The 16,846-nt window shown below is 35.7% G+C and overlaps 1 protein-coding gene across 1 annotated transcript; it reads right to left on the minus strand.

The window, feature by feature from the left end:
- Positions 1-3,156: 3,156 nt before the first annotated feature.
- LOC149233089 (mitochondrial phosphate carrier protein 3, mitochondrial-like) lies at positions 3,157-7,376 on the minus strand. Its single transcript, XM_089379694.1, has 6 exons — positions 6,859-7,376; positions 6,352-6,713; positions 6,213-6,256; positions 4,261-4,475; positions 3,663-3,787; positions 3,157-3,556 (listed from the first exon to the last, which is right to left on the minus strand). Exons 1-6 carry the CDS (start codon positions 7,081-7,083, stop codon positions 3,529-3,531), a joined length of 999 nt encoding a protein of 332 aa, XP_089235820.1. The 5' UTR covers positions 7,084-7,376; the 3' UTR covers positions 3,157-3,528.
- Positions 7,377-16,846: the final 9,470 nt, after the last annotated feature.

Here is a 16,846-nt window from a genome sequence, read left to right on the forward strand (position 1 = left end):
TTCCACTTAAGTCCAAAAATGTTATCATTAGAAGAGATGTAAAGTTTGCTGAAAATATATTGGCCTACGAGCCTAGTTCGGCGGATGTGCCACCTCTCCCTATCTCTTCTACTTTTGAAAATATTTCTTCTTCAGATGATGAAAGCGAGGATGAAAATCCTCCCCCACATTCTTAGGATCCTCCTTCAGCTCCTCAGCTTCCAAAATAGGTCCGTGCTACTCGAGATGCAGCAGGTGATCTTGTCGGTGATCCTACAGATCAGCGACGTACACATTCTCAATTTGATAGAGCCTCTTCTTTACTGGCTCAAGCTTCAGTGAATTGTGATCTTGACACCTTTGCAGAAGCTTCAAGCCATCCAGATTGGGAAGCAGCTATGAATGAAGAATATCATTCATTATTGGCAAATGATACATGGGATCTTGTTCCTCTACCAAAGGGACAAAAACTTGTTAGATGCAAATGGGTTTACAGAACCAAGTATGGACCAGATGGGAAAGTTGATAAACATAAAGCTCGTCTTGTTGCTAAGGGTTTTCACAAGTTGAAGGCATTGACTACACTGAAACCTTCTCCCCTGTTGCCAAAATGAACTCTATCCGCCTTGTTCTTTCCCTTGCTGCCTCTTTCAAATGGGAAGTCCATCAGATGGATGTTAAATCTGCCTTCTTGTATGGGGACTTGCATGAAGAAATCTATATGGAACAACCTATTGGCTTTATACAAACAGACTCTAGCCTTGTATGTCGGCTTAAGAAATCCCTTTATGGCCTCAAGCAAGCTCCTCGAGCTTGGTATGCCAAAATGGATAACTTTCTTTTAGAAAATGGCTTTCCTAGGTGTCATTCTGACAATACTGTCTACACCAAGAAAGTGGGCAAGTCTCTTATCATTCTTGTTCTTTATGTTGATGATCTTATCCTGACTGGTAGTGATCCCAACCTTATAAACCATGTGAATTATAGCCTTAAAAGGAAGTTTGAAATGACAGACTTAGGACACTTACATTATTTTCTTGGTCTTCAAGTCTTGCAATCCAAGGAAGGTATTTCCCTTTCCCAATCCAAGTATGCCTGTGATATTCTACGCCATTTTCACATGGAAGATTGTCAGCCAGCCCCTTCTCCCTTTCAGTCTGGAGTCAAAATTTCAGTCACTTGTACTTCTCCTGAAATTGATGCTACCTTATACCATCAACTTGTAGGAAAACTTTTTTATCTAACCCATACTCGTCTTGACCTTTCCTTTGCCGTTGGCCTTGTTTCTCGGTTTATGCAAAACCCACATTAAAGTCATTGGAAAGCAACTAAAAGAATACTTCGTTATGTTTGAGGTACAGTTCAGTTTGGGATTCATTACAGTGCCGAAGCAACTCCTCTATTCGTTGGTTTCACTAATTCCGATTGGGCTGGTGACCCTGATGATCAGAAGTCTACTGTAGGTTATGTGTTCACTCTTGGTTCAGGACCTATTACATGGGCTTTCCAGAAACAAGGTGCCATTTCTCTTTCTTCAGCAGAAGCAGAGTATCGTGGTGCTGTAGAAGCCAATAAGGAAGCCTTGTGGCTTCGTCAGATCCTGTCAGAGTTTGGCTTTCAGCAGCAACATCCGACTACACTTTGGTGTGATAATCAAAGTGCCATTCAACTATGCAAAGATCCAGTCCAACATCAGCGCAACAAACACATTGAACTGCACATGCACTTCATCAGAAAGCTCATTCACGACCATGTTCTCGAAGTGCAATATTGTTCAACAGATGATCAAGTTGCAGACATCTTTACAAAGGCTCTCACAAAAGCGAAGTTTACTAAACTTCGATTTATGGTTGGAGTTCAGGAAGTTGTCACTAAGGGGGGATAGGCTCTAGTGCCTCCTTCCTTCTCCTATTGTGTCATATTTGTAAATCCTTCAATCCTATCCCAAGTTGTTCTTAAGGGGGGATGTTAGGATATTTCGACACATAGGAAATAGTTAAGTATATCTTGGTCTAGTGTAGAGTTAGGTAAAGTGTGTTTCTTTACTATGTACATTTTGTAACTTACAATCTGACGGTCACGATATGTAGTAATCCGACGGTTCATTCTCTCCTCGGTATTACCGACACTTGATCCGTGGCTTAACACTCGATTGGTCCATGATCTCTATTTAAAGAGCATGGAGGGTCATTTGTAGGGTAACCGTCCATAAGAGAAGCTTATGTAAATTTTCATTCTTTTATTAATAAATTGCCTGAAGTGGCCGTGTTGGCTCAGGCCGTGGACTGTTTCCCTCTTTGAGGGTTTTAACCACGTCAAAAACACTGGTGTATTGATCTGTGATCTGTTTGTGAGCGGTGTCCTTTGGTGTTCTGTCTGAGGAACTTACCCTGTAAATTCCTACAAGCACTTCAGTGCTTGGTGCATCAATAACCTTAAGGAGGATCAAAACCTTGTTTTCTTCACCCATAGTAACACCTAAGGAGTCTCTAATGGTTAGCTCCAAAGCACCCAAAATGCAGATTCAATGCTTGAGGAAGGTTATCTAAGCAAGGAAAGGACGATGTTTCCAACATGGCTGCTATTCTAGTTCTAGGATAGTGGCATACATTTGAAGTCTTTGTGATTGAAGAACGAATTGATCCCTCAATGCCATTATTAATCCCAAAGTTATGTCACAACGTACCTCCCATTAATAAATTGTTCCCCATCTACAATGGGAGATCCCTCTCTTGTACCTGTTCACATGGGCCCAATTTAATGTCTTTCAACACCATTGGGCCATTATACTAACTACATATTTAAACCATTTTTCTTAAGTTTGTATTAAACTTATTTTCCCAATGGTGAGTCCAAAGTGACCCTAGCCTATGCTCATTACTCATGACCTTCATGATCAAGATTCTTCCTATTACCATCCAATGTCCAAATTTAAACTTCACAAGTAATTGACATGCTCTTCCTCCATACCTTTTACAAAAATGTGTTTTTATAATTTTGTTTACTTATTTTTTCAAATTGTAAAATCATATTTTTTAAACAAATACTTTTTATTTCAACTTCACTTTGCACACAAACTAATTAAAAAAATTTAATATGGCATAATATTGTATCTTTTAATATAATAATAATAATAGTAATATTTTATTTTTTTATCATTCAATAAAAATATTTGAATAATATTTTTAATTTTTTATAAATGCTTTATTAATAATTTTTAAAAATACAATAAATGTGGGCAAATTTATTTATAACAAAACTGAAAACAATGTTTTCCTCCATAAAAAGAGGCCACGTTTAACAATGCCCAATATTAAGTAGCTTGCAACACTAGTAAAGCTACTGCAAATCAATTCCAAATACCAAAACTGCAAATTCCAATTTTCTGTCCTCGCCCTAAAATTTATATGAGCTTTCCATGGGAGATGGCCAGACGCCTCATTTGACTTATTTGACTTCTTTGTCTTCGGATCCTCTTTATTCAAAAAGAATTTAGTGCATTTTTCTTTTCGATTAAATCAGCATGCTGCTCATTCATAACTCTTGCTTTCAGGTTTTAACCCCTCCTGTGGTTGGCCTGCAAAATAAGTAACAGGATACATTATTTTAGAATATATTCACAGGATGATGCAGAAAGACATGAGGTGAGCTTTGGTAAAACTAGGGTTAATAACAGAACTTACAGGCCAACAAATAGCTTGAAAGAATCATAAATTCCCCATTGGGCTCCTGTGAGCGTTCCGACCATGAGAATTCTCAAAGGGAGGCCCCGTGTGCAAAGGCCCACAAGCCCCATTTTTTGGACAGCCTAATATATATGAAAAGACGACACAATTAGTCACCAGAATACAAGCATTAATGGAAGTCTAAATGGTATCAATACAGAACATTAAATCTGTTGGGCTGTATAGGTCCATTCATGGTTAGATTTATACTTGTTAAATTTAAGGTTGATACCAATTAATGTAAAACAAAACTTATTGAATGTAGAAGTAAAATCTATTTATTAGGTTTAATGTGGTTGAGCTGTATATGTTCATTGTTAGATTTATACTTATTTAAATTTAAGAGTGAGCATATATAGCCAGACTATTGTTTAAATCTAAAAATAAGTATATAGAGCCCAACTACATTAAATATTCTATAAACGGATGATTATTACTTACCAAATATAAAATAATTATCCTGTATTGATACTGTCTACTGGAAAATTCAATTAATAATTCCTAAATCATAAGATTTAAAGCTCAAATCATACACTTTCAATAAATATTCTCTTACCTCGGCCACAGTAGCGCCCTTGGAATTATTGAGGAAGGAGACGAGGTTGTCTGCAGGGTGAGAAATAACAGCACATAATATCCCAGCCATGTATCCTCCTGTAAAACTCACACCCACTTGAACAGGTGTGCTGCATTGCTCCTTTGGAGTTGGGACCACGTTCTTATAGAGCATTTCTACTATATTCTCAAACGATGCAAATTTCATCATAGTATCTGCAACAATGATACCAATACATTAACAAAATCTTTGAACAGATTCAGAGCCATTTAATTGTTAAAAATGTCAATGTGATGAGGAAATTTGTAATGCTGTTTTGTTTTAGGAATATGGAAGGTATTTTAATGTAAGTGGAAAGCTTCTTCTAGTTTTTGTATGCTGTTTTGTTTTAGGAATATGGAAGGTATTTTAATGTAAGTGGAAAGCTTCTTCTAGTTTATTTGTTCAGTAGGTTGGAAGAGATTCAAGAATGTAGGCATATTTTTCTGTTTTTATAACATTCCGTTGGCTTGTCATGAGCAGTGGGATGAGATTCTGGAGTAATTGGACAAGTTTAAATATATTATTTTTGGATTTTTCTGAATTATGAAAATCTAGTTATGTAATTGTTGATTAAATTGTAATTTTTCCTTATTTAAATTGTATTTGAATGCATAAATAAATTTAACGAAATTTTTTTAATTACATTTTTATTTTGCAATTTCATTAACATCGGTAATTCTAACCATTCTTCTAAATTTCTAACCAAATTTGAAGTAAAATTAATTAAAAAATGTGATAGCTAATATCCAAACTTAACCTAAAGGGCCTTAAAGCATGCATGCCTAGGTTTATTTGATCCTAGGTGAAGGATCTCCCCACCACACAGCCTCCTTGACTAGGTGAGAAAATAATCGAGTTTAGGCTTCTGTGATCCATATCAAGTTAGAGAAAGATTTCGGCGAAAATCACATGGAATCTCATTTGTCGACGCGTTTCGAACCAACTAGTGTGGTTCATCGTCAGGACAAGATGAAGAAACAGATCTAGCTCCTCATGCTAAATACTCTGAGCAGAGCCTCCAACAGCTAGCATATCTAACGGCTAGTTTGACTTCGTAAAATATTATTCTTTTTAGGCCTTTCAAGGTCATTTTTATTATTTAACTAGCCGTTAGATATGCTAGCTGTTGGAGGCTCTGCTCAGACTATTTAGCATGAGGAGCTAGATTTGTTTCTTCATCTTGTCTTGACGATGAACCACACTAGTTGGTTCGAAACGCATCAACAAATGAGATTCCATGTGATTTTCGCCGAAATCTTTCTCTAACTAGGTGAGAGAATATCATCACCACAAAGCCTCTTTGACTAATTGACATGGTGTTGGTTTTCATGTTCTTGGGATTTAAATTGGTACTTCAATTTAAGTTAAAAGATGGATATATACAAACTGGAGAGACATAAAACAGATAAACTAAGATGGATATGTACAGAATGGAGAGACACAGAGGAGATAAGCTCACACGAAACTAAGATGGATATATACAGTATGGAGAGACATAGAGGAGAGAAGCTCATATGGAGCTGAGATGGATATATACAGAATGAAGAGACATAAAGGAGAAAAGCTCACATGGAGTAGATAAGTTAACACACATTTACATTAACCTCTAATTTACTAAACATTCAAAGAGATTTCAAAATTTAAATGCAAGTTTTTATATTTTCGATATACTGTGTAAACATTAAGGTTTGTTTGCACCTCTGCCACTTAGAAAATGATAGACATGTATGAACATCACATAGGTTTTATTACACCTTGCTCCCTGGACACAACCCCTCAACAGAAAAAAGAAGAGAATACAGTTTTAAAAATTTAAGATCTAAATATAGAAAGTAAAACATGACAGACAGAGACATGGGCTTGGTAGATTCATGCAGCTACAGATTGCAAAGAGTGGAAGATAAACTTACAAGGAATTTGGCGTCCCCATAGCGGACCAAGGCCCTTGTACAAACTGTAATCCACACAGAAAGAAATACAGTTGGGTTAGAAAATAAACAGGAGGGAGCATATTCATCATCTAGAATTAGGTGGGACACTAAAACATACCCAAGCAGCCCTTCTGATCTAACTAATTTGGGCAGGCCATCAGACAAGCCTCTGGCAAATCCAGGTTGTGTTTGCAGCCTCACTTTAACGGCCTCCATGGGACAGAGGGCAACATCAGCAATGACCTCTGCAGAGGCCGAACCTGCAAGGTAGATCAAGGTCTTGTACTTGGCAGCATACTCGGCTCCTAAAATGTCCGAATAGTACTTCTTGAAGAACTCGTAGAACCCATATTTGAATGCACCTTGTGCACTGTATCCCAGCATAGTTGGAGCCCAACCCTTGAATAACCCCTTAATTCCCTGCTCTTTTATGACTATGTTCACGCCAGTAAACGTGTTCTTGTATTTTACAGGGTCAATCTGACATCATATGAAAAGTATTAATTAGAGCAGGAAAATTTTAAGGGCTAAATTTCTCTATTTGCAATTCAATTCAGTGGAAGAAGATGGATATTTTACTAGAAAAATGATATATGAAAGGTAATAAATCCAGTTAGAACTATACCTGCATGTTACATTTGACAACATCAAGAGGGGTGACAGCAGTATGAGTAGGTCCACAGGCCACTATGCCTCCAATGGCGCTTGCACCATAATAAGCTGGAGAAAACATGGCTATCTTATTGGGTTCATTGGGTGATTCTGCCATTAATGATCTTCTACCAACCAAAGACGAATAATAGACATGAGCAGGAACAAGAGATCCCCTGTTATGCTCCGAGGGTGCCATGAGTTCAATAGCAAATTCAGATAATTGCTATCTTTGTGAGAACTGGAACAATAGAAGACCAGGGAATCTATAACGAACATTGGAAGGCAAGGCCGCGAGTAATATATAGGAATTTTCAAATCGTTGTTGGAATTGTGTTTTGATACGACGCTACAGTTATCCGATTGCAGGTTGGGGCCATCGGAAGGTTCATCTGTTGACTTTTCTGCTGGGCCTCCGATCCCCCGAATCACAGTCGGGCTCAGGATGGCCAGAGTTGAATGAAATGGTTCCATGGTCTTTGTTCATTCAAGCTCGTGTTTTTATTTATATTCAAACGATTTGGCTTTTGAATTTGAGATTCCGGCTTCTAGGAATCTCTCAAAATTCAATAATTCAATTCTTCCGTAATCTCTTTTGTATATTCATCCATATCGGACAGCTCTGTTTACATCATAAATTGGAAAATGGCATTCCTCTCTAGTCTGTTACATCCATCCCCACAGGACAGTGACAGGAGGATAAGAAAATTTGTATCTTCGGAAGTCAGTGGTAGCAGGTTGCACTCCACGAACACAACTTGGCTTTGGATTGCATGTGATTAATAAATAGGAACAGTATAAATGGCGTGCTGTTCAAGGCATTAAGACTCTGGAACAATATAAATGGCGTGCTGTTCAAGGCATTAAGACTCTGGAACAGTATAAATGGCGTGATGTTTCAAGGCATTAAGACTCTCATGGCGCACGTGTTTATTTTGAATTACCTTGGTGTACAAGAATCTGCGTTTTAAAAACAAAATTATTATTATTATTTAATTTTATGTTTACGCTTAAGGGAGATACCAATATGTTAAGTGTAACGAATACATATATATTTTACTTTATTTTTACTTTATCCTTTTTGGTTTTGAACTTGTGATTTTTTAAGAGGAAATATTTTACTTTACCCCTCTCTAGTTTTCAATCTGTGACCTCTTAGGAGGAAATACATGCTCTTACCTGTGACCTCTTAAGAAGAAATACTTTACTTTACCCCTCTCTAGTTTTCAACCTGTGACCTCTTAGGAGGAAATACATGCTCTTATTGCTAAGTCTAGCTAAGACATACATACTTTACTTTACCCTTTTGGGTTTTGAACTTGTGACCTTTTAGGAGGAAATATATGCTCTTAACCATTATGCCCACTCAAGCTATATAATTATGCGTTTAGCTAAATAGAGTCTTTGAATAAATTACATACTTTACCCCCTTTTGGTTTTGGCCCTGTGACATTTTAGGAGGAAACACATGCTCTTGACCATTAAGCCCACTCAAACTGTATAATTATTAATTTAGCTAAATTGAATTTATGAATAAATTTTCAAAATCACTAAATTCAAATATGCATTTAAAAATATATTTTAAATAAAAAATTATAATAACAATTAAAATTTATTTAAATGGTTTGTAAAAAAGCTAAAACATTTATTACTTAAATTATATTTGATACATATAAAATGAGTATTTGATAGATATAAAATGAGTATGGAGTATATGAAGTACGGTTTATATTTGATACATATAAAAGGAGTATGGAGCATATAAAAAATAGTAATAGCTTTATATTTGGATGTTTAAATATTTTTTTGGATGATAAGATTTAAAGGAAACGAAAAGAGTCAAGACTATTGCGATTCACAAGTAGGATAACATGCAGTTACAAAAGTTCGATTGCCAAATTAATATTTTCAAACTCAGCTCAGCCCTATGGAGAGTCATCTCAATCCCCAATAAAGGAAACTCATTTTTCGACTCAAAAGGAAAGAGACATAGCCATATTTTTTGCTCCGTCAATAAGTGAGCACCAATGTACCCGTGAATCAAATCACTCAATAATGATAAGGGAATAACAAATATGCCATAACATTCAACAATGGAAGCATCTCAAGAAAATGTTTGTCATTGTTTCATCTACATTTCCTCCCACTAACTTTTTGAAATAGATAGATGTCCGTAAGAGAAAAGGTAAGAAGGAAAAATCTATGAACAATCTTTGGATCTAAGACTAGCATAGATCCATCTAAATCACGGAAAAACAAGCGCTAAGAGAGATCAAATCTCTTGAGGTACAAACCTCTTTTTGAGTGAAAACTTGAAAAAATGTTTGCACTTGGAGAGATTTGATTGCTCTTGACGCTTATGTTTGCACTTGGAGAAATTTGATTGCTCTTGACGCTTGGTAGATCTATAATTAAGATGAACGTATACTATTTTTATATAAACACATGAAAATTGGCAAAAATGTAGAGTAATGAAACTACTTTAAATATTTTAACCACTTTTTCTTTTGTAAGCTTCGCGGGACTACATCTTCATTGTGTCCAATACATCACCTGATCGAGGCAGGGAATTGAACCGATAACTTCACATCAAGGAGTGTCGTAACAGAGCACCCAATCACCGTCTATCCAAAACCCTGCGGACATTTGAACCACCTTTTTAATTCCTATATATATATATATATATATATATATATATATATTGTAGTGCCCCACTGTAGTTGACTGACAATGATATGACATTAACATTTATTTAGCCCTAAGGCCCACATTTTATTCTTTGACAACCTCAGGTTGAGGATCCAGACACATGACTCTATTATTAGTGGTTGTGATGTTTATGTATGTTATCTATTGGTATTATGATGATTATAGCATTAATGGTTATGCATGTTCTCTATTGATATTATGATGATTGTAACATAAATGGTTATGTTTGGTCTCTATTGAATTTATGATGATGATAGCAGTAAATGATGTTGAAAATAGCGATAAGAAATGCTAAATATAGAAGTGCTAAATTTAGTAATGCTATAAATAGCATTTCGGGATACCTTCCTATTTTAGTTAGTCCCTGAACTAAAATAGAGAAGTAAAAATTCGAATTTGATCTTAGTAGCTGTTTGTAAAATAATTAATTAATTCACCATGAGTTAATTAGTTGTAGAAAATCAAACATGAAGTCTATGTGGGGACATGCAACAATTTCTCCATTGATTGAAGAATTTATCCACCAGTTAAAGAGATAAGGGTGAGTTGTAATTAGTTGGCTCAGTTAACTGAGTCAAGTCCAGTTAGATTAATTCAAACAGTTTGTTGAATTAATTGTGAATTCAGTTAGTTAATGCATGCATGCATGTAACTGCTGCACTTCAGATAATTGGATATTTTCTCATAAATAACTCATGCATGTCAGTTTAGACAAAGACCCAGTTGAAATCAGATGGAGGGACAGTGTACTACCAGTTGCAAGAATATTCCATCGTGAATATCTCTTGCATGCAGAATGAATTCCTTCCTTGAGGATTGCGCAGTTACTTCTTCAGTTTTTGTGAGTGTGATGAGGCCAATTCACACATTTGGCATCACTGGACCCCAAGAGAAACTGTGCAAGGAAATAGGAGTCTTGGAGGGCTGAGAGAAGGCATATCTAGTGTTTACTCAGTCTGTGAGCTGTATTGTTTGAATGCAGAGAGAGAAGGATAGCTTGAGAGATGATTCTTTTTGTAATTTGAACATATTTCCACTTGTATGATAATACAAAGATTGGGGTTTTAGGCTGAGGCTTTCCCCGAGTTATTTCTTCTGTGTCATGTGTGATTGATTTCTCATTCTTAGTTATATGTGTTCTATTTGATCTTGCTCATATTCGATTAAGCTTCCACAAAGTTTGTTGTAGAAGTAGATATTGTATTTTGCTTTAGTATATTGCATAATCTGTTGATCTACAGCGGGAATTTCTACAATACATATGCTCTCTATTGATATCATGATGATGATAGCTTTGATGGATAGGTATGTTTTCTATTGATATTACGAAGTTGATAGCTTTGATGGATATGTATTATGATGATGATAGCCATGATGGATGTGTCCTCTATGTTACCTACTTGCATTAGTTCTCGTTCACAATGAACAATGATGCGAATTACTAGGTGATGTTGATGATGCTATTATGACAACGGCTAACACTGAGAAACCTTTTTACCGATGATTATTGAGCATGGCAGGAAACCACCAAAGGCACTCGCATATGACGAGTTGACAACACCTGGTTTGATGCAAATTTATATTGTCTTTGAAATTCTAAGTCAATTTTGAAACTTGCTATATGTGTTTATCTATATTCTAATGATATGTTAGCGGTTGCAGGCATAAATTAGTTGTTTGGCCGAATGACTCACATATGGGTGATGGGGTTGTACAATTGGATGGAACTGCATGGGAGGGGTGGGACAATGTCCCTGATCTCACCCACTAGCATTGCCGCCGTGACTTGGGCTGGAAAGGTTGAAACACCTTCGCCTTGAAGATCACAATGTCATGAGGGCAGGTCCCAAAGTTGGGTCATTCCTGAGGATTTTACTAGGGGGTGCTCATCAAGGCAGATTCCTTGATCCTCGACACCATTAGTCTCACTATAACAGACAACATAAGAGATGAAAATGGTCTCTGTCGTTGCACCTATATTTTCCCCTCGTAGCCACTAAATGCTTGAAGGGCAAGTGATGTGGCACCCTTGGAACTTCAAGGGAATTTCTTGAAGGGCACGACAGGCGTGACGCCCTTGGAACTTCAAGGGAATTTCTTAAAGGGCACGATCAAACTTGGCACCCTTGGAATCATTAAAAATAAATAAATTAATAAATATAATCAAGATATGAAAACCATGTAAATTTACATCAAGTCGTAAGTGATGATTAGAACCGAGGTAATTAAATCAAGAATAGAACTTGGGTTAAGGGGATCATATGAAGAAATAAAATATTTTACCTTAAAAACTCTACCTTTCCCGTGTTGGAAAATATTAGGTAGATAATATAATTTAATTAGGTAAAAAGGGGAAAGAGGGACATAAATGTAAGCATAAATATTAATCATAAAATAGCTAAACCTAATTAAGAGAAGAGGATGGTGAATTAAAATAAGATTTATAAATTAAATTTTAGAGAAATTTAGAGAACCTCCATGTGGCAACAACCAATATAAGATTATCCATCTAAGAGATAACTTGAGTTAAATTAGGGAGTAGATAGGGGATCAAATCTTGACTTATCAATTGACTTTAGTAATGAACACAAATTAAGGAGTAAAAGAGGGGGATCAAGAGACAATTAGGAGAAGAAATAAGAATCTCGTTGAGGTGAGGAAAAATATTTTTTTTAAATTAAAATTGAAGTAAATAAGTATGGAGACCCATGATGAGAGATTGACACATGAGTGGGTGAATAAGCAAACTATTGAATTATAAAAAATAATTAATTATGCATGAAATGCCAAGTGTCACCTATGAGGACTCCTATAAAAGAAGGGGCAGGCCATGAGAGAAGGGATTTTTTCTTTACCCTATTGTTAGATGGATGAGATTATGTAAGAGTAGTGACTACGAGCTCTAGTGAGTTTGGTGAGGTAGAGGAATTTAGAGAGGGGACTCTTGAGCCAAAGAGTGCTCTCCTCTACCAGCTATTACATTCCTCCATTGTATAATCCCATTGCAGCTTTGGGGTTTGTGGGAAAGGAGAGTACCCAAGGAGTAGGCTGGGAGGTCAACCGGTGGGTCATTGCATTTGGCTTAAGCACGTCAACATTCGCACTTGGGGGCGACCGACAACAAAGGAGGGAAATTAGTGGCAAGTCAATTTGAATCTCGTCTCTTGGTGAACGATACCTATGTTGCTATAATATTCTTTTGTATGACTTCATTATGGTTTTAGTTAATCACATGTGAATTAGATAATATGTTCAATGAAGTGAAATTCATGGAAGTTTTATATAATGCTTAATAATTTCTTGAGTTCCCAATGGTACTTTTTTTATGGTTTTAGTTTTAATATTTAGTATTTTAAAAAATAAATAAATAAATAAATAAATAAATATATATATATATATATATATATATATATATATATATATATATATATATATAGGGTTGGTCCCTACACTTGGTATCAAAGCTATGTTGAATCCTTGAGACCTATGGGCCCATACATGTATGACTAGTTTTGTTAGATATCTACTACATTATTGTAGTGCCCCACTGTAGTTGACTGACAATGATATGACATTAACATTTATTTAGCCCTAAGGCCCACATTTTATTCTTTGACGACCTCAGGTTGAGGATCCAAACACATGACTCTATTATTAGTGGTTGTGATGTTTATGTATGTTATCTATTGGTATTATGATGATTATAGCATTAATGGTTATGCATGTTCTCTATTGATATTATGATGATTGTAACATAAATGGTTATGTTTGGTCTCTATTGAATTTATGATGATGATAGTGGGCCTTTGTTAATGTCATATCATTGTCAGTCAACTACAGTGGGGCACTATATATATATATATATATATATATATATTGTAGTGCCCCACTGTAGTTGACTGACAATGATATGACATTAACATTTATTTAGCCCTAAGGCCCACATTTTATTCTTTGACGACCTCAGGTTGAGGATCCAAACACATGACTCTATTATTAGTGGTTGTGATGTTTATGTATGTTATCTATTGGTATTATGATGATTATAGCATTAATGGTTATGCATGTTCTCTATTGATATTATGATGATTGTAACATAAATGGTTATGTTTGGTCTCTATTGAATTTATGATGATGATAGCAGTAAATGATGTTGAAAATAGCGATAAGAAATGCTAAATATAGAAGTGCTAAATTTAGTAATGCTATAAATAGCATTTCGGGATACCTTCCTATTTTAGTTAGTCCCTAAACTAAAATAGAGAAGTAAAAATTCGAATTTGATCTTAGCAGCTGTTTGTAAAATAATTAATTAATTCACCATGAGTTAATTAGTTGTAGAAAATCAAACATGAAGTCTATGTGGGGACATGCAACAATTCTTCCATTGATTGAGGAATTTATCCACCAGTTAAAGAGATAAGGGTGAGTTGTAATTAGTTGGCTTAGTTAACTGAGTCAAGTCCAGTTAGATTAATTCAAACAATTTGTTGAATTAATTGTGAATTCAGTTAGTTAATGCATGCATGCATGTAACTGCTGCACTTCAGATAACTGAATATTTTCTTATAAATAACTCATGCATGTCAGTTCAGACAGAGACCCAGTTGAAATCAGACGGAGGGACAGTGTACTACCAGTTGCAGGAATATTCCATTGTGAATATCTCTTGCATGCAGAATTAATTCCTTCCTTGAGGATTGCGCAGTTACTTCTTCGGTTTTTGTGAGTGTGATGAGGCCAATTCACACATTTGGCATCACTGGACCCCAAGAGAAACTGTGCAAGGAAATAGGAGGCTTGGATGGTTGAGAGAAGGCATATCTAGTGTCTACTCAGTCTGTGAGCTGTATTGTTTGAATGCAGAGAGAGCAGGATAGCTTGAGAGATGATTCTTTTTGTAATCTGAACATATTTCCACTTGTATGATAATACAAAGATTGGGGTTTTAGGCTGAGGCTTTCCCCGAGTTATTTCTTCTGTGTCATGTATGATTGATTTCTCATTCTTAATTATATGTGTTCTATTTGATCTTGCTCATATTCGATTAAGCTTCCACAAAGTTTGTTGTAGAAGTAGATATTGTATTTTGCTTTAGTATATTGCATAATCTGTTGATATACAGAGGGAATTTCTACAATACGTATGCTCTCTATTGATATCATGATGATGATAGCTTTGATGGATAGGTATGTTTTCTATTGATATTACGAAGTCGATAGCTTTGATGGATATGTATTATGATGATGATAGCCATGATGGATGTGTCCTCTATGTTACCTACTTGCATTAGTTCTCGTTCACAATGAACAATGATGCGAATTACTAGGTGATGTTGATGATGCTATTATGACAACGGCTCACACTGAGAAACCTTTTTACCGATGATTATTGAGCATGGCAGGAAACCACCAAAGGCACTCGCATATGACGAGTTGACAACACCTGGTTTGATGCAAATTTATATTGTTTTTGAAATTCTAATTCAATTTTGAAACCTGCTATATATGTTTATCTATATTCTAATGATATGTTAGCGGTTGCAGGCATAAATTAGTTGTTTGGCCGAATGACTCACATATGGGTGATGGGGTTGTACAATTGGATGGAACTGCATGGGAGGGGTGGGAAAATGTCCTTGATCTCACCCACTAGCACTGCCGCCGTGACTTGGGCTGGAAAGGTTGAAACATCTTCACCTTGAAGATCACAATGTCATGAGGGCAGGTCCCAAAATTGGGTCGTTCCTTAGGATTTTACTGGGGGGTGTGCATCAAGGCAGATTCCTTGATTCTCGACACCATTAGTCTCACTATAGCAGACAACATAAGAGATGACAATGGTCTCTGTCATTGCACCTATATTTTCCCCTCGTAGCCACTAAATGCTATAAAGGCAAGTGACGTGGCACCCTTGGAACTTCAAGGGAATTTCTTGAAGGGCACGATCAAACTTGGCACCCTTGGAATCATTAAAAATAAATAAATTAATAAATATAATCAAGATATGAAAACCATGTAAATTCACATCAAGTCGTAGGTGATGATTAGAACCGAGGTAATTAAATCAAGAATAGAACTTGGGTTAAGAGGATCATATGAAGAAATAAAATATTTTACCTTAAAAACTCTACCTTTCCCGTGTTGGAAAATATTAGGTAGATAATGTAATTTAATTAGGTAAAAAGGGGAAAGAGTGACATAAATGTAAGCATAAATATTAATCATAAAATAGCTAAACCTAATTAAGAGAAGAGGATGGTGAATTAAAATAAGATTTATAAATTAAATTTTAGAGAAATTTAGAGAACCTCCATGTGGCAACAACCAACATAAGATTATCCATCTAAGAGATAACTTGAGTTAAATTAGGGAGTAGATAGGGGATCAAATCTTGACTTATCAATTGACTTTAGTAATGAACACAAATTAAGGAGTAAAAGGGGGGATCAAGAGACAATTAGGAGAATAATAAGAATCTCGTTGAGGTGAGGAAAAATATTATTTTTAAATTAAAATTGAAGTAAATAAGTATGGAGACCCATGATGAGAGATTGACACATGAGTGGGTGAATAAGCAAACTATTGAATTATAAAAAATAATTAATTATGCATGAAATGCCAAGTGTCACCTATGAGGACTCCTATAAAAGAAGGGGCAGGCCATGAGAGAAGGGATTTTTTCTTTACCCTATTGTTAGATGGATGAGATTATGTCAGAGTAGTGACTACGAGCTCTAGTGAGTTTGGTGAGGTAGAGGAATTTAGAGAGGGGACTCTTGAGCCAAAGAGTGCTCTCCTCTACCAGCTATTACATTCCTCCATTGTATAATCCCATTGCAGCTTGGGGGTTTGTGGGAAAGGAGAGTACCCAAGGAGTAGGCTGGGAGGTCAACCGGTGGGTCATTGCATTTGGCTTAAGCACGTCAACATTCACACTTGGGGGCGACCGACAACAAAGGAGGGAAATTAGTGGCAAGTCAATTTGAATCTCGTCTCTTGGCGAACGATACCTATGTTGCTATAATATTCTTTTGTATGACTTCATTATGGTTTTAGTTAATCACATGTGAATTAGATAATATGTTCAATGAAGTGAAATTCATGGAAGTTTTATATAATGCTTAATAATTTCTTGAGTTCCCAATGGTACTTTTTTTATGGTTGTAGTTTTAATATTTAGTATTTAAAAAAAAATAAAAAAAATAAAAAATAAAAAAATAAATATATATATATATATATATATATATATAT

The sequence above is a fragment of the Pinus tabuliformis genome, chromosome J (genome assembly GCF_031772625.1).
Source record: "Pinus tabuliformis cultivar Carrire ecotype Pingquan chromosome J, CPIR1, whole genome shotgun sequence".
NCBI lineage: Eukaryota > Viridiplantae > Streptophyta > Pinopsida > Pinales > Pinaceae > Pinus > Pinus tabuliformis.